Source organism: Lingula anatina, chromosome 1 (genome assembly GCF_051362555.1).
Source record: "Lingula anatina isolate TDL-2025a chromosome 1, LinAna3.0, whole genome shotgun sequence".
Classification (NCBI taxonomy): Eukaryota; Metazoa; Brachiopoda; class Lingulata; order Lingulida; family Lingulidae; genus Lingula; species Lingula anatina.
Genome location: NC_141767.1, coordinates 23,302,513 through 23,320,171, shown reverse-complemented (window position 1 = coordinate 23,320,171; position 17,659 = coordinate 23,302,513). Strand labels below are relative to the sequence as shown.

Below are 17,659 nucleotides of genomic sequence, written 5' to 3'. Positions count from 1 at the left end.
TTCGGTATTCAAGTACAATCTTTGCTATAAGCGTGTGCTCGCAACACAACCCTTCACGGCAAAGGGCATTTCATTCAACGGGATTTTTAACCCCATATGCAGAAATCAAAGTCTTAGAGCATTCACCTAGAGCCTTTGATTCTTGTCCCAAGATGACCGTGGTCATCCTTTCTTGCCATCGGAATAGCAACGGCTAGCCGGGTGTTAACATTGGACTTTGCAAAAAAAAGGTACTTATGGACATAAAAAGAACCTTGATAAACCTCCCTCTTTTTACAGTAATTGAGGCCCGTAGTTCTAACCTGGACACGAAAACAATGGATTTTTTTTAAATGATAGGACCCACCCGGCTGTTAGGAAAGGGTAATAGAGCTTCCCGCTAGATACCTTTCATTTATATCCTTTTTTTCTGTAGACCGTAGAATCGATCTCAGCAGGTTGGCTGGATTTGGGAAGGTAATTACTGTGACTAAGCAACGTAATTACACTAGGATAACTGGGCTCGGGATGATACGATGCGGGTTTCTTTTGCATCTTAGGTACCGGAATAGTGCATCAAGGAAGAGAAAAGGGAGGAATTGCATTCAACCCTAATTATCTTTCGAGAGAAAAGAAAATTCTTGGAAAAGACTTCCACTCAGTCGAAAAAATATAAATAAAGTAAGTGCCGTGAAGTATATACTGACGTATGTTGAAAGGCGGAGAACATTTCTCAGGTTGGCAGTCGACGTGCTTAATGGCACTTGTTAAGTACCTGCTAAACGATTCCTTAGTCAGAAAATGATTACAACAAATGAAGCAAGCGATGAGATCTACTGGCAACTGGGTGCCCATGCCAGGTGTTTGTATTTTTCCCACCAAATTGTTTCGCTGATAGACAGGGCAGACACTGTTGAAGGTATGGAGTTATGCTTGTTCTTGTTTATTCACGTTGTCGACCTTTTAGTAGCTCAGGGAGAGCGTTCTTGTGTAATTTCATCAAATTTGCTTAGTTGCATGAAACAATCAATTATGGAGTTTTTTAAACTCGGTTCTAAACCTGATATCCATGTCTGAGACTTTTTCGAAAATATACAATTTTATAACTCCTGTCATTTGGTCATACATGTAGCATACATTGTGATATACAGTAAACCTCAATTATATACATATTTTGTAAATTTCAAATTATCTTATTATTATTATTATAGTCTTTGAGTAGCCTTTTAGAGATGTTTCTTCTTATCCAAATCGGAGTTTATTAGAGACAGGAGAGTCTTTTCTTTTTGCACAGTACCAAAGTGAAAAATACAGCATTATCAATAATTGAATTGAATGAACGGTGTTCCCATTCGAAGCAACTGATGATCTTTCATGTTAAACATCCTCACAGCATTTGCTGTCAATTTCTTATGGATTTCCAAAAGGACAAAGTGCTACAATGTAGTGATAAAAAGGAGGGGGAAATCAATCATTTTCAATCCAATATGTTCACATTGGTACTAGTATTTAACCACTCTTGTGCGTTTGTTAGAAGACATTGACGTTGAAGACTTCTGAAGCAGAATGGCTGATATATTTAAACTCTTCCTGAGGAAAAATCTATAAATATCGTTAATGCAGTTGTGTGATCACTAGCTGAATCTGAGAGAAGGTTTTTTCTTTCCGAAAATAAAAACATTTGTCGTTTTCCGTATCACTACCCAAAGTATAGTGTATGTAACTCTTAGACAAAGTGCTAGGTATGAGCGTAGGCGACGAATAAATGCGCGATTTTCAGAGTGATAATAAAAAGCTACTTAAAAAGTCTCTTAAGAATTAATATTCACTAAATATCTGCAATCCATACCTCTAGAATGCGACAGAGGCCGATGGTGCGTCGAAAGAGAAGGTTAAGACTGTTTGAATCAGCTGCAAACAGTTTCCTGAATGCAGTGTAACACAAGAAAAAGTTGTTTATTTTGGAGAGTAAAACTCGTCTTCTTTCTTTTTTACAGGACACCACTTTTCTATTTGCCCGTTTACTGGAGAAGAGGGCACCAAAATATAAAGATACCTTTTGACAACAAAGGACGCCTTTTAAAGTGAACACCTGCACTTTCATAACGTTAGAAGTCAATTAAAGGTCAACAACCGATTCAGGTCGATTCATTCCATCCATCACTTGTACAACCCTGGACACTGAAATGCCTGAGTGTGCTTGTAACTCGACTGCGAACTGTACACCTGACCTTTACAGCCGTATGGAGTGGTTAGAAATACTAGATGTCTATGCTCCAGTGGCGCTAGCTGTGGATAGATACGTGACGCCAATATGGTACGTGGTTGGGATAATAGGCAATGCAATTGCCTGTGCCATATGGTGCAGCAGTAGCATGCGGAAATCTAACACAGCGGCATACTACCTGGCAGCTCTTGCAGCTTCAGATTTGCTCTTTCTTATATTTCACATTGTGATGGAACTGAAAATTGCGTGGAACATAGCAACAATCAATTACCCTGTGCTTTGTGAGGTATTCATGATCGTTTACTACACGCCCCAATATCTCTCCCCAATGTTGGTCTTGGCATTCACAGCAGAAAGATTTTTTGCCGTCTGCTTTCCTCTGAAGGTTGGATTGCACTGTACCAAACTACGGGCCAAAGTCACAGTGTTTGTCATAATAGCGGCTACGTTTTCCATGTGCAGTCTGCAGGCATATTTATGGCAATATATTGGGAAAACAAAGACGTGTGAATTTAGACCAGAGATTTTTCAAAGCGAAGGGTCGTTTGGAAAAGTGTGGACGTGGTCTACAGAGTTGTTTGCATTCGCTTTAGTTCCTCTTGTTATCCTTGGTTTAAACATTTGCGTCATTAAGGCATTGTGGGAGTTAACACCCCACGTACTTCCGGTCACCACACAACCAGGCCATGCAACAGAGGTACACCCACAAGATAACAGCCATGTCAAAACAGTTTCCACATTCATGTTACTTTCAGTTTCGTTTTTCGTGATTTTCATGACATTGCCAGCGACCCTGGTTTACGCCCTGGGATACGCATATGCAGAAGGGGACCCCTGTCTCTCAGACATTGAAATAAGAAACGACGCCAGATGGCAGTCTTTCTTTGCCTTCATAACTGCACGAAAGATTATTGAGGAAGTCTGTCTGTCGCACTATGCGTGTAATATCTTCATCTATTGCATCACTGGTACACGCTTTCGAGGCATCCTTATAAACAAAGCTAAAAATTGTCAGTTTATGCAGTCATGTCGGTCGACGAAGAATCATGACAGTTGTCTGATGTCTGTTAGGTCATCTAGTGCTACTCACACGACAAAGTGTTAGAAGGCTTTTTACTAATAGCCACTTAGGCCAGACAGTTGAACACGAAGCCCATAAAGCGGGCTGTTACGATAAATGTGCTTCAGTGTAATTCTACCGTACATTTCATATTGATTTTGCTCAATTAGAATATTAAGGTTAGATTTATTTGGTTCTGTTCATCCTAATTCGACTTGTTATGTTTAACATCATATGTTGTAAAATACGTTTTGCTTTAAGTCAGCCTTAAAGTGATAGTGGGCTATATAACCAGTTCAGCAAACTACATACAATATAACTGCGTATTTGTTGGTGTTGCATCCGTGAGTACGCCTACTTACAAGTGCGCAAATCTCTTGCCAAATGTCAAGTGGCCTGGATAGAAAAATTCTCGAACTTTTCATTTCCTAGCAATTATCCGCTATATTTGGGAGATTTGTATGTTTTGCATTTTATTCTCTCCGCACAGAAGTCAGTAAGTGAACATGTAAAAAATACACTTAACGCGCTCTCGCGAATTCCGAAACCATATCCATAGCGCTTGAGGCAAATAATAGTCTAAATATTCTTTGAAAAGTATCATTCATCGGTCCTCCTACCATTGGCAAACTGTTCTTGCTTCCTCTATCAAAGAACCAATTCATTCATTTAGCTTCTCCACTATTCACTATTTTCCCAACATTTGTTTTACTTTGATTTTCCTAGGTTTTGTTTGTTAAAAAGGAAGGCTGAATTGGCATGATGGTATTGTTTTCACTAAAGCTGTTTTTTTTCATAAATGTTGGCAAAGTTCGTTCCATTAGTGCCAGACTATTGTCGTACTTAAAATTTACTAGGGAGCTATATATGATAAAAACTGAAAGCGGGTTGAATTCGGAAATCAACATGACTGGTTAATTTTCTCGAACCTGATGGGCACATTTTGTTGTCTTTTGGAACGCTGTTACGTAAAGTTTCCTTATATCCAATATATAGTGCTACATGGAGGCTTGTGCATGTTAAAACCATGTCAAAATCTTTTATATCTTATTTTGCTTTGAAAGAAATCAGCTGAAATTTTGTGACTTATTTGAATGTGACTGTGCAGTTTTCCTCATTATTTTTATTTAAGTAACTAATCATATTTGCTATGTTTTAAAGTAAAAGCTCTCTCTCTCTCTCTCTCGTTTAATTTCCTGTTGTGAGTTTGCTCATGGTTTTCCCATATAGGATAACAACAGCTTTACACTTACTGTTGAGTGCATTTGATTACAGCGTTTAAATAAATGCGGTGGTTCAGAAACGTGTATAAATGCCTGACCAGAAAACGACAAAATTGTGAACATTTCCGAAGGCAGGCCGCATCCGTTGTTGAGGATGAGTTTGCTGTATGATTTTCGCATTCATTTTGCACAGTTATCATCAAATTTGTTTCTTGGGTATTTAACTCTCCGTAACCTCGATGTCTAGTTTTATATATTTTAATTTATTAAACTATTAATACACTCGACGCTTCTGCATGACATTTAATGCAAGTGCAATAACTAATTACTTGTGTAAAATACACCTGCGTGCATATTAAGTAAGGATATACGCGTCCATGTATCCATACGTGGTGCTGTGTGAACTGAGGACTGAAGCCAAAATGTTGTTAATGACAATGTCTGTAAACTGTTCATCGGGAGTGCAGGAATCCCTGTCTTGCTTGCCAACGGAAGCCAAATTAAGAGTATTTTAGTCACAGCAGTGTCTGTAAACGGTTCATTTAGAGTGCAGGCGCGTAGGTGACTGTGGCACATGAGTGGCCAATTTAATGTCAACCCTTACAAATAGACTTAACAAATATCTCACTTTTTTGTCTGATGTTTTGTTATTTCTCAGCATTTATGCGGTGTGCTTTTACAACATTGGTATTCCATTCATTAATAAAAATAGGATTATTCACGAAAAAATCGGACAACAAGACAACAAATACAAATCGGCTTTATTATTATAGCAATCACAATATCTATTTATATTACCTATCAATTTAAAAAGTGGTCTCTTGGGGAACTTTCAGGGGATGACAAGAGTTTTGCACCATGCTATTTTCAGTTGAATGACAGTTAAATATCCATTTTTTTCTTGTTTGTATTTTATTGATATTTGGCTATGTCAAGTGATTTTAGTCCCATTTCCATAGATACCATAGATGTACGTAGATTGATCTAACTACGATGGACTCTTGCTGAATACAGACAGTTTAACAGATTAAGTACGCCTCCTGGCGTTAAGTAGAATACAGAAAAGCTGGTGATTATACGAGTATACGTTGGAAACAAGAGGAGGCGTGTCATTTAGTTAAGCTGATTGCATTCAGCGAGAGATCTCGCAGAGTTGGGTCGATCAACGTAGACCGATGGTGTGTATTCGAATGGGGTCTAATTCTACTATATACCCGGTAATAGGTTTAAAATATATGTAAGTTATGTTTTTACATGTAGATCACCATACATATTTTGTAGGATAGCCACATGGCCTCAAAATTGATACCGCCCTTCAGGGCAAAGACTCGTGAGGAGGAAGTCATTTTGGGGGGCTATGTTGGGCTAAGTTCTAAAGACACCGTGGATTAGGGTGTTTTTGTTAAAGGGGAAGAAAATTTGCCACCTGATTTCTACTACCGTCCCACATGTGCTCAAAGGGGGGTGAGACTGGGGATTGCGCCAGCCAGTCCATCCTGTTGATTTATTGCTGGCGAAGCCGCTAGTGGTCTTCCCCGTCCCTTCGAGGTGTGGCATTATCATCCTGAGAAATAAACGGATGATTCCTGTCCGCAGAAATGTTTTCTATTAATGACAAAAGGTGTTGGTCCAGGATTCCAATGCTGTGCTGGTGATTGAGGATCCCATAACCCAGAACCAGTAATCAATGCACCCCAAACTATTATTGTGCGTTGTGCGGACACGTTCTCTGTTAAATAGGCAGTGGCTGATGTTCCCCATGCTCTCACTGTCCTCACTGTTTATGTTGCACATGGAGTCACCGGAAAACACACGATGGCACCAGTTTCGACGTAAGGTCTATGCAATGGTTCTTGCAGACCTCACTCCTCTCCCTCGGTTTAACGAATTTTCTTTTGCTACCAAAGTGAATTAATAAACGTATAATGTGCAAACGCTTCGCAAAATGACACAAAAGAGTCCAAAGAATTATATCAATTTAGCTGATGATGCCACCAAATAATTTTTTCTATCAGTGATGAGGCTAGACGATGAAGACATTGCACTGTATTTGTGTGGCTGCAGTGTAGGCAGCATTTCCACACCACTAAAGATATTAAAGGAAAAGAATCTGATCATGCTGATTTTTTATAGGAACTTGTCTTTTTAGTAAACAAAGCCACTCAGTAAATTGAAGGAAAACAGAATAATGGTTTAGTACAGATAAATACGGTGTATTTAAATAGTATTATATGTACAATAATATGAGTCACACAGACATCATTGAAGCATAAAGATCTGTCTAAAAACGGGTCAAAGGCCGTGTGTTTGTTCTTGGAGAAAAAGACAAATAAAAATAGTCAGTATATTAACAAATTGTTTCTTGTTTGTTTCTTTCCATAGTCCAATTGCATTTGTATTGATTTTCAAATTTTTTTCTGTGACGAATCGCTAAGAAGACAACTTGGGAGTGCGATGTCTGTGAAGGGGATTGTGGTAGGAGTTCCAACGCATCATGTTTTAACTCACGTACAGATAAAGCTTAGTAAAGGATGAACAACGTTTTCATAGACAGTGTTTTACGGGAGTTATGGAATACATTAAAATCTGTTAACATTGCTTTAGTTAAAAGGAAACCGTACGTATGGGGAATAGGGTCAACAAGGTAAATGAAACGACGAAGGAGGGGAGGCAAATTTGTTGAACTTTTCCTTTTAAATATTCGTTTGTTGTCAAATTTATTTTCATTTATTTCTACTTTATTTCTTACTTTACCCAGTATTCATTTACTTGTTATCTTAGTCATTTATAGTTATTAAACTTTGGTGCATTGTATACAGCGTCATTGAAACTGTTGTTTATTTCTCGCTATGAGATTGAGCTTAACAGGGATTCTTTGTCGTAAGACTGCATAACAGCAACCAAAATAAAAACAATATATCATCTGTCTTGGACATGAGGGTTGTCTAAATATAACTTTTTTACTTGTAGATCTGATGGAAAATTCTCTGATTGAAGTTTCTTAAGGGGGCGTTTTATTAGGGATCAGGATGTGAGGTGACAATAATGAACAGATCAGACAAAATCAAACCCCAAGAAAATCGATACTCAGTCATTGTAGGAGCTAGGTTTGTACAACATAGTGAACGCTGTTGAACATTTTTCTCAATATTATCTCGCAGGCTACATGTGTACCCTGCAATAAACCACGACCTAAAATGCCTCTATGCAGTCGTGACAAAGGACACAGCGACAGGCAACAAGTTTCTAGGAAATTTCTTAATCTTCTATACTTATAACCACTTGTGTTATTCGTAATCAATGAGTTACATGAGGATAAGAGACAAAATAGACCCATACACTCTGAACAACGGATATGCAACCATATACAAGACTACTTAATGAATTAAAATTAGAGGCTCTTTATTATGGTACAAGTAGGATCTAAATACACTTAAAGCCTGTGCTGGCAACACCAGGTGTGTGTCTCGTGCCTGTTTTAAGTAAGATAGAAGATTTCACAGATGCTAAGAGATGATGTGGAACAGCCATACCGTTTTGCCGTTTTGCCGAACCTCTTGGTCGCAGAATGTTGCAGCCATGTTGACAATCAAAAGATAATTGAAAAAGGAAAACATTGAATATTTTCAACCCTAAGGTCTCCTAGATGTTTAAGTTGATACCCGACCTCTTCATCTATTTGCTTAAAAGGATAACAACCATTCATTTTGGCCAAAAAATGAATTTTCCTGGGGTAAACAGCAATTTTCCCATATTTACCAGTGGTTAATGAATCCATTTCAACATTCAAAGTAAGTCCCTTTTTTTTTTTTAAAGTTTTTGTGGTAAAATAGAATATATTATATTTCTATGGGTTGTTTACAATGTATTCATTGTGAAATACAGATCTCATACGAAGAGTTGTTATCCCTTTAATATTGAAAAAAAATCTTGAAGATTGTGGAAAACCGGAAGGGATGACTTAATCATGTGCATGTCGCTGTAATCCATGCTACCACTAAAATGGAAATTTTGTTCGCTACAGTTGTGCGGATATTGAATTTTGCGTGTAAGCGCCTTGGTTTATTCAACTGGAGTGTCCAGATAATCTGAGAAAAGATTAAATGACATACCGTATATTATCAGTCAAAATCACGTTAATTCTCATTAAACTTTGCATTCTAGTCTCTCTAGGCTTTATTCAATAGAAACCTGCGTTTAGTGTGGACGTCGATTTGAATTTAAATAAAATACATTGCCCAATTCAACTAGTCATGCAATGCTACTGAGAAGCAAAGACAAATGCTCTTTATCTCTTACTGTCTTTGGAATCAAATATAGGAAAACGGTGAAATTAATCCGCACGACGCGAATACGTTTAAACAAAAAAGAAGAATTGAATTGGCGCCATGAGATATTTATTAGTCTTCACATATCTTATACATGATACTATGGCGTGCACGACAAACAAAGATTTACTTAGAAGTCAACATCCCTTGTTGACGGAGGCCAAGTACCAATCTACAAGTCTCTCATACAGTAATATATTGTTCATGAACCGCTCTAAAAGGTTTTCAACAATGATCGTTGATAAAATATGTGTGATATTCAAACATCTTGATTTCATCTGAGGGCATTTGCAAAGACGTTGGCTGCAACGAGGCAACCGAAGTCTGTGGGGAATAAGTGTCAGCCAGGAGTCACCTTGTCTCCTGAGGCTAATTAAATCAGTAATTTATTAATTTAGCCCCGTGATTGATAGTCAGCGACATGGCACAAAAAAGACAAAAGGCTGTGACACGGTCACTTTGAAGTTAAGGGTTGAACAAAAAATGGAAGGGGACGTTAGTTTTATAGAACCATATTATAGGTGACTGGGGTCATATTGTTTTTAATCCCAAATTCTCTATGATGAATACTCAAGCGCTGTGTTATGCTGCCAGCAATAAATTGAAGGAAAAGTAACTACGATAAATTGACAAAATACGTTGTGTCAGAATTGAACGCATTAAATGCACACCAGGCCTCTGATCATATCAAGCGAAGGCAAAAAAAAAAAAAAAAAAAAAAAAAAAAAAAAAAAACACGTTCACTGATCACTGAGTTAATGATAATAATTGCTCGGCAGTATTCTTTACATTTCAGGCTAATAAAGACTATTACGCTGTAGTCATATAAAGTAAAAGACAATAAAGTGTGCATTAAAAGATTCTTATCTTAATGGAGTCTATTCAAAGCATCATTCCGATTTTGCCAGAATCCGCATTATAACGCCATCTCATTTCCCAGCGGAAGAGTGGAAACGATTTCAGGTTTCTTTGTTACAAATGATGAAAAAACACCGAGTTCTTGCATACAACATTCATGTGAAAAAAGTCAAATGAAACCCAAGCACTTCAGGCAGTTGCCGACTCATATAGTTTCTCTTGTCTTTTGAATAACTGAATACGTAAAACACGGACTCCTGTTAGGCATTTGCCCAATAACTGTGATTATTCGTGTCCTGTCAACTTCAAAAGTGTTGATTAAAGGCCAAATTTCCCCTTGATGTTATTTGCATCGTTCTACTTTCGTTTGGACGAAATGTCACTGGATCATGTCCAACAAGACAGTATTAAAGAGAGTTGTGTTGTTAACTTTTGTATTAGCTGATATCTATGAAATACATAGAACGAGATTAATGTTTACAAAAACAAAAGTTTTATCTATAGTGTTTTTTCTGATGCTCTCTCAGATATGCTTTTGTCACTGGTGTTTTCTTGCGAAGAAGTTATTGATCCGCAGAATGCTCCGTACATTCACCGTTCAAATACTTGCATCGATCTTCCAATAAAACCTATAATTTGGTATTACGCGTATTGTGCGGACGAATGACATCTAAGGCCAGTGGTTTAGCGTACCCATGTGCGCACACCTTCTTATACGAACACAACACTGATTTTATTGTTTGGAGTAGTCTCCTAAATGCGAGTCTGAATTTGTTCCCAGTAATGTAGTAAATGATGAAATTACAGGCATGATGAGCTAGGCAAATCTCTTCAACTAATTTCCTTGCAGTGATGTAGGTAAAATAGGACTGCCAAGTTGAATCGGTGCGAATTTCTTCGTCTGAGAGGCATTTATTTCCCTGCGGAACCGCATAATGTACGGCATATACAATTGTGGCAGGAAAGGTAAGGGTTATCACAAAGAACGAAACAGAAAGCAACATTACTGTGGAGGTGATTTTCGTACTCCCTTTGCTTTCATGGCGGGTGATGACACAATGTTTATTGTTTCCAGTCTTTTTGACAGCCACGGGTCCGTCTAATGACACTTTCCAGATGGCAATAATCACTCGAATATTTATAAATAGAATAACCAACGGCACAATAAAAAATATCAGCATCTCGCTACACCATGTCCAGATGGTTCCCAAATCCCGCCCAAGAAAGGTCTCCTCTCTTAAAGTACAGGTCTTTCTCTGCGTGTCGTATTGCCATAGATAAGCTTGGGCAGTGCACAAAAGTAAAGCAAATGCCAACGCCAGAAATAATTTCTGAATGGTTTTTGCTTTTGTGCAAAGTAACGGACCTTTGAATGGGAGACACACTACTACGTACCTATCCAGAGTTGCCCCAAGCACGAGCATCGGCGACAGGTACTGAGGCAGATAGTATGCCGCCATGAAAATCTCACACACATACCGTTGGTCCAGCGAACGAAGTCCCCAGGCAACCTTCAATTCCATACAAATGTGAAGTAACAGGAAACATAGATCTGATAAAGCCAAGGCGGACAAATAATAAGCAGAATTGTTGTTCATTCTCATCCGACGTTTCTGCCAAATGCTGAAAGACACCGCATTCCCAAATATCCCGATTATGTACCATATTGGTGTTATTACACGATCTGCGTACACAGCCACCGGATCAAACCTGGTCAGAATATCTAACCATGAATGTCTTTCAAAAAGTCCTTCTACACATTCTTCGCTGTCATTTGTTGGGCGACCCGGACAAGAACACAATGAAACCACACTAGTGAAGTTTGTTTCCATCCTTAGACGCAGTTCCAGATATTAAAATAGTTTAAGTTACGTTCAAATTCAATTTTGCTATAAGGACCTATCAGGCTTCTCGGGTTCCTATAACTAGATGGTGATGTCACAACCAATTGCTGTTGAATTGCCCAAAAAAATACGCTATATAGCAAACCCTGTTTGCTTGAAACTTAAACTGGGGTGTATAATATCACTCCTGTATCAAGAATTTTCCAATACAGAATCTTACAGAAGATATTGTATTTTTGCTCTTGGTCGATCAGCCGTCTTCGTGTCGGTACATATACCTACTGACATCGCGACACCAATGACGTGTTTTAATAGCTCTGTGACAGAAGTATCCAATGACACGTTATGATCAGGTGCTATCCAATCACCAGAAACCTTGCATGATGCGATGTCTAAACAGTATACATATACATACAGTCAACAATGTGTGCCAACACCAGACAGAACGACATAACCTATGAGTCTTGTGCAGTGAACTATCCAATTATAAGGCCAGGCAATTTAGTATGAAGTGCTTGGAACTCTCGGCTGCGTTAAAGATTGATGGCTTGCTTGATTGACCCCGTTTTTTTATCACACGCTGCCCGCTATTGAATTAATTCGCTCAAAGTTCACCCTGGTGTTCAGAGTTCTGAAAACGTCTCTATTTCCCCAAATGTCGTTGATGCCAATTCATGAAATATAAAAGAATACTACAACTGTCTCTGTGTTTTGATTCACATTTAGTCTGTGTCAAAATTCAATCTAATAAAATGCAGTTAATCCAGTCTCCAGGCTGTTGAAATCGAAGTGTGACCAAATAGAATAGATTCGTCTTCCAACTTTGGGTACGGTCACCAAAGATGAGTTTAACTGGTCTGCGCGTTCATATAGCTGAGTGCCTTGACAGATTTTTTGACGGAGACGGTTTTTGCTGCATTTGGTCAAACTGATCATGAGCAATAACTTACCAAACAGGCTATAGGTTATCGTTTTATGGTTAGGGATGGGTTTTGACAAAAAGTCCTAAATTACTGTCTATACGTTCATGTTTAGGATAAAAGATAACATTCAGTGTCCACTGATTAATTTCCTTTGCATTTATATTATAAATGTAATTTTACCGATATAAATAATTGCGATTTTGGGGTACAAATTGCAAAATAGGTTTTTCAAATTTCTCCCTTTTCTGAACATACATGAACACCGTCTCAAGCATATATAATGACTCCAATGAGTACTTCAAAACCCTGCCAGCAATTTCTTGTAGCCTTTGTTCAGATTTTTTTCGTTAATAAGGGTTTGTTTTGTCATGTATGTTGGTTCTTTTAAGCCCTTGTTCTTCATTTGATTACAGTATCTAGGATCAGTAACAGAAGCAAATGAACTGTCTTGTTAAAATTTACATGTACGTTTTGTCTGTGAAACCAAGAAGTCAATGACTGATTCACAGAAAAGTATTATCTTGTTGCTGATGAATACATTTGCATTGGACTTCACAATGTTGCTTGAGAATGGCATAGAGGAAGCCTGTTCACACGAGTTAATCAACAAGCATCCGAATTACTACGAAGATGAGTGATCGGTTGTAAACAAGCTTAATCAAGGAGGGGGGGGGAGACTTTCCACCGCTACTTTGAGTAGGTAGTCGAGTCTTGACAGATTGTTATTTTTTCGTATGTAAAGACAATAAGTACACTCAAAATGCCATGTGCACGAAGTGATCACATATATCTCGGCCTTAGCCGTCTCAAATGTGCGTATGAAACATGATCCAAGTGCTGATCTATCGAATGCCACACTTTAAGTGATGCTTCTACACTTCGAACGCCACTCTGCTCTGTGGTGTTCTGAAAATTGTGATATAATGATTTTGTTAAATCATTTTCAATTTATTACAGTGGTTTTGTGTCAAAATCCGAATCAGCGGATATGAAAATTCTGCAGGCAATACTGCAGGTTGGAGATTTTATCTTAAATTAAAGGTCTTTTTTATTCCTGTTGCATTCATTTAATTTATCTTCATAGCATCTAATTATACTTAAAACACAGGTCCAACTTCATCGTGTGAAGTAATTTTTTTTTTTTTTTTTTTTTTTTTGGCAAAACATCATTTTCGGTTTCCTGATTTTCTCAGGCACCTGGACAGCTATAAACATGATTTCAATGGTATTATAATACTTGAACAAAGTACCACAAAAGGGGTTCGGGGATTTTTTCCTTCAAACACTTACTGTTGATTTTATCCATAAAAAAGGCTATTTTTAGTCCTATTTGAGTACAGTCCAACCTTAACACAACAGAATTCATTCTTCATTTTTACAAAACAGCTTATGAAAATCAACAGTAAGTGGTTTTACACTCTTGCTAAAATGATTGTCATGTTGGAAGAGAAAGTAACGGCTAAATAGAGCTTTAGCATATGGCACCTGCCTTCAGACGTGAATATTATCGATAAGGTTCCACGTTTCCTAAAACGAATAGCAGGCCATTCCTAGACAAGGCCACCACCGTGCCCGGTAGTTTCTATCACGCGTCTTCGGCAAACAAATTTATCATTGCTACTTCCCGCTATACCAGAAGAAATGTGACAATTATCATAGTGAACTTTAGAGTTATAATTTTATTTCTTATCTTCAAAACATTTTACCAATTTAGGCAAATTTGTTCAATGCTCTTGATATATAAATAAATAAATAAATAAATAAATAAATAAATAAATAATAACGATAGACAGTCACACGACTAACCGTCATTTCATAACACGTGGGATCAGCTAAAATCCACATTTGTCATTATTTTCTTGGAAAAGTGATTTTCTCGTTTTGCCAAAAGTGTTTTAGTGTTTTCACACGCGATAGTTGTACTAAGGGTGCTTTCCCACAGATTTAGATCGATCTAAAGATTAAGATTTAGATCGACCTAACTCCCTGGGGTTTTACGCTAAATTGCAGTCAGCCGAGCGGGCATCATAGTTAATTACCCCCTTCCAGCTTTTAGTAGGCGGGACAGACGCTTAAGCCGGTCAAGCTGACAGTAATCTAGTGAGACTCCCCACAGGGATAGATCGATCTACAAGTCTATGGAAATGGGGTGTAAAACGCCCTTTATTTTAATAACGGTCTTGAAAGAACTATAGTAACACAATCTTTTGCGGTGTTCAAAGCGCATTGATTTGTAAATAGTTATGAAAGGTAACCAAGTTACATTTGTCTTGGTTCGGTTTTGAATAAAAAATCTGTAAATTATGTACAACCGAAAAGAGCGCACTACGTTTTCTGAAAATCACTAAACTGGCTTTCAAACGGTTCTTCAGTACTTTAAAAATATCCACGTGCATTACCCCGATACCCGATATATAAAATCCCTCTCCCGCATAATGCCCGTCTGAAGCACTGACATTTGAAAAATTACCATTTTCCACTTTCTCTTTTTATTACAATAAAGCAGACAGGCGCGTAAATGAGGCACATACATGTACTTATCAAACGAATCACTGCGTGTTACGGATCTAACGAAAGCTACAGCGAATCTAATTCATTTGTGACGGTAATAGATGATATCTAAAAATTTTTTTTTGTTTTCTGATTGCGTTCGCTTGCATTTCCTAGTATCTTATTTGATGTTTAGGTCAAATTTATCAACCTTGATTAAAACGTGGTGCGTTATGTACACGCAGGTCTTAACCCGTGCTAGTTATTAACTGTCACAGCATAGGTACTACATTAGCAACGTATGTCTGATTCCATGCCTTTTCCTAGAAACATAGCAATTATTTCTGAGGAGTCGGGGGATTTAAACATGCCATCGACTGTTGACAGCTTATGAGAGCCATTTTATGGAGCTCGCCTCCTCTATCTGTATTTTCGTAATTTTCCTAACAATGTTTCAAACCTCTTAAGGCGTTTGATTCAATGTAGCACAATGTATTCTTACAGATTTTCACGGATTTTTAGCTTAAAATATAGAAATTGACCTTTTTAAATCTAAAGCTGCATGACTGGCCTATTGTGTTGCTATAAAGAGCATGACCTCTGACAACCGAGAATTCGGCCACAGACTAACGCTGCAACAATGAACTATCATTGGCCATTTGTGTGTTCTGGAATATATTTCTCTGCGCGCATTAAGAGTGGGAATCCTGGAATCGTCAGATGGCGCCATCCACGTGGAAATTTAAAACATCAGTATGTCTAATTTCGAGTCCAAGTATAATTAAAGCCTAATTGAAATATAGCATGGTTCTGGACTAGCTGTAAACAAGTTCTGAATACAGCATGTCATCAACATGTAAATTGAGATTTGTGCCCATTCATAAAGGAAACAAAACAACAATGTTTTGCTTTGGTGCCACAGAAAAAAAAAACAATGATCAAGAAGATCGAATTATTCATTTAATAGAAGACCAGAATCCAATTTCAGTAAAGTGTGTCTAGAAAATGATTCCATACTTAGTCCCAGGAGAGTGACATATAAACAGCCCTTCCAAATCGATGTATAATAAAACTGAGTATAAACCTTGTGGTAAAACCAACTTAGATAAGCAGAAAAACAAACAAAGTAAGACTGAAGAGAAAGCGACTGCACGTAGAATTGTCGAAAACGTTTTGACGGACAAGTTTAAATGCTGCTTAAAACGGACGAAATCTGTAAGGCATAGTGATTGTATCTATAATTCCTTACCTGTAATAAACGATATCTCAAAACTGATTATACTATATTGATTACTTTATACTGAGAGTTTATCGATATGCGTATATATTGGTATATAGTTGATACATGTATGAAACTGTTAAATGCTTGTATGTTACAGCCTCCTACATGTATTTTGGTCTATACAAGACTACAAACAGAAACGATTTTATCATGTTTACTTTCGCTTAGAAGCATATTACAAGTGATGAGATGATACATTTACATATGTACAGCTGAACAGAGAGTATATATTTGTTTTATAACAATAATATAAATAAACCGCCAAGAAAATGATCCCCTCATTGAACACCTTCTGCAACCCGCCACTGAATGAACATTTGCCATTGCCCTCTTAGGCCGCACTCATAACCAAGTTGATCTGCGCACTAGCTTGACAATGGATTCCCGCCTCCCACGCGCCCAGTCCCAGCAGGGCCACGCTTTTGAAAGGGTCGCGCCATACTTGATCCGCGGACTAGTTTGTCCGCGGATCAACTGGTTCTGAATGCGCCCTTACAGTTAGGATTTTTTTGTCTCAGTCACGCAGCAGGTCTATTTACTCAGTCGATTTTTATGCCCTGGACTATATGATTTCATGTTTGTAGAAATGCATTTGATGGCAGATAAGATGAATGTATTGTTTCGTTGGAGGAGTCTACACTTTATGTTTGACCAAGGGTATGTGAAGGTGATAGCGACCTTGGCTTGATAAGTGCCTTTCAGAAACTAAAAAATGCCTGCTTCCACACTAGTTAGTACAACTTTCAAAATTTGTTTCCTTCTGTATTAAATCTTTTACCTTCATTCACCCCACACTATTAGGTTAAACCGAGAACTTCCCAGAAGGCATGACAATAACAGCAGTAATTGTTAATTACAGCTGAACCACAGGAAAGACTCTTATAGAGAATCACGACTCCGTCACTGTGTCGGGGACAAAAGTGAAAGGTGAAATTTTAAGAAATAAACATTTTCAGAAATATCCATCACTTTGCATGCTGTATTTTCAGGCAGAGTCAGGCGTAAAATAGAATCATTGATGTTGCCGAAAATGAGACCATATCAAGGAATAAGTGCAAAAGTTTAGGCCTAGGGTTTAATATAATTTCCTACACTTTTTCCTTGATAGGTAAGCCAAAACGAAGCCAAGATTTCATATTTTTCTTTTTTTCTTTAAATTGCACTCGACTTATCTTTCGCCATTATAAACCAGATTAAATATGCGTGAATTCGAAATTCGAAGTTTTATTTTACTTTTAGCTAAAGAAATTAAACATTTAAAACTATGAGAAAACCATTTTGTATAATTGCCATCAAAATACAGAATAATAAACCCCTATTAAATGTTCTCAGAAATCAATAATCTATTATTGTGGAAGAAATATAAAAAAAAACAAAGGTAAGGCGGTGAAAGAAACCATGATTGCTATTTTGTCCAAAATAAAAAGTTGATACGAGTTCACTGA

At 37.6% G+C, this 17,659-nt stretch overlaps 2 protein-coding genes across 2 annotated transcripts; one reads left to right on the top strand and one right to left on the bottom strand.

Annotated features, from left to right (window-relative positions):
* Positions 1–481: 481 nt before the first annotated feature.
* Positions 482–4,450, top strand: LOC106169373 (uncharacterized). Its single transcript, XM_013548813.2, has 2 exons — positions 482–898; positions 1,977–4,450. Exon 2 carries the CDS (start codon positions 2,166–2,168, stop codon positions 3,309–3,311), a length of 1,146 nt encoding a protein of 381 aa, XP_013404267.2. The 5' UTR covers positions 482–898; positions 1,977–2,165; the 3' UTR covers positions 3,312–4,450.
* A 4,280-nt stretch (positions 4,451–8,730) lies between these two features.
* On the bottom strand, positions 8,731–11,974 carry LOC106169369 (uncharacterized). Its single transcript, XM_013548808.2, has one exon. The coding sequence runs from the start codon at positions 11,505–11,507 to the stop codon at positions 10,305–10,307; it is 1,203 nt and encodes a 400-aa protein (XP_013404262.2). The 5' UTR covers positions 11,508–11,974; the 3' UTR covers positions 8,731–10,304.
* Between the last annotated feature and the right edge of the window lie 5,685 nt (positions 11,975–17,659).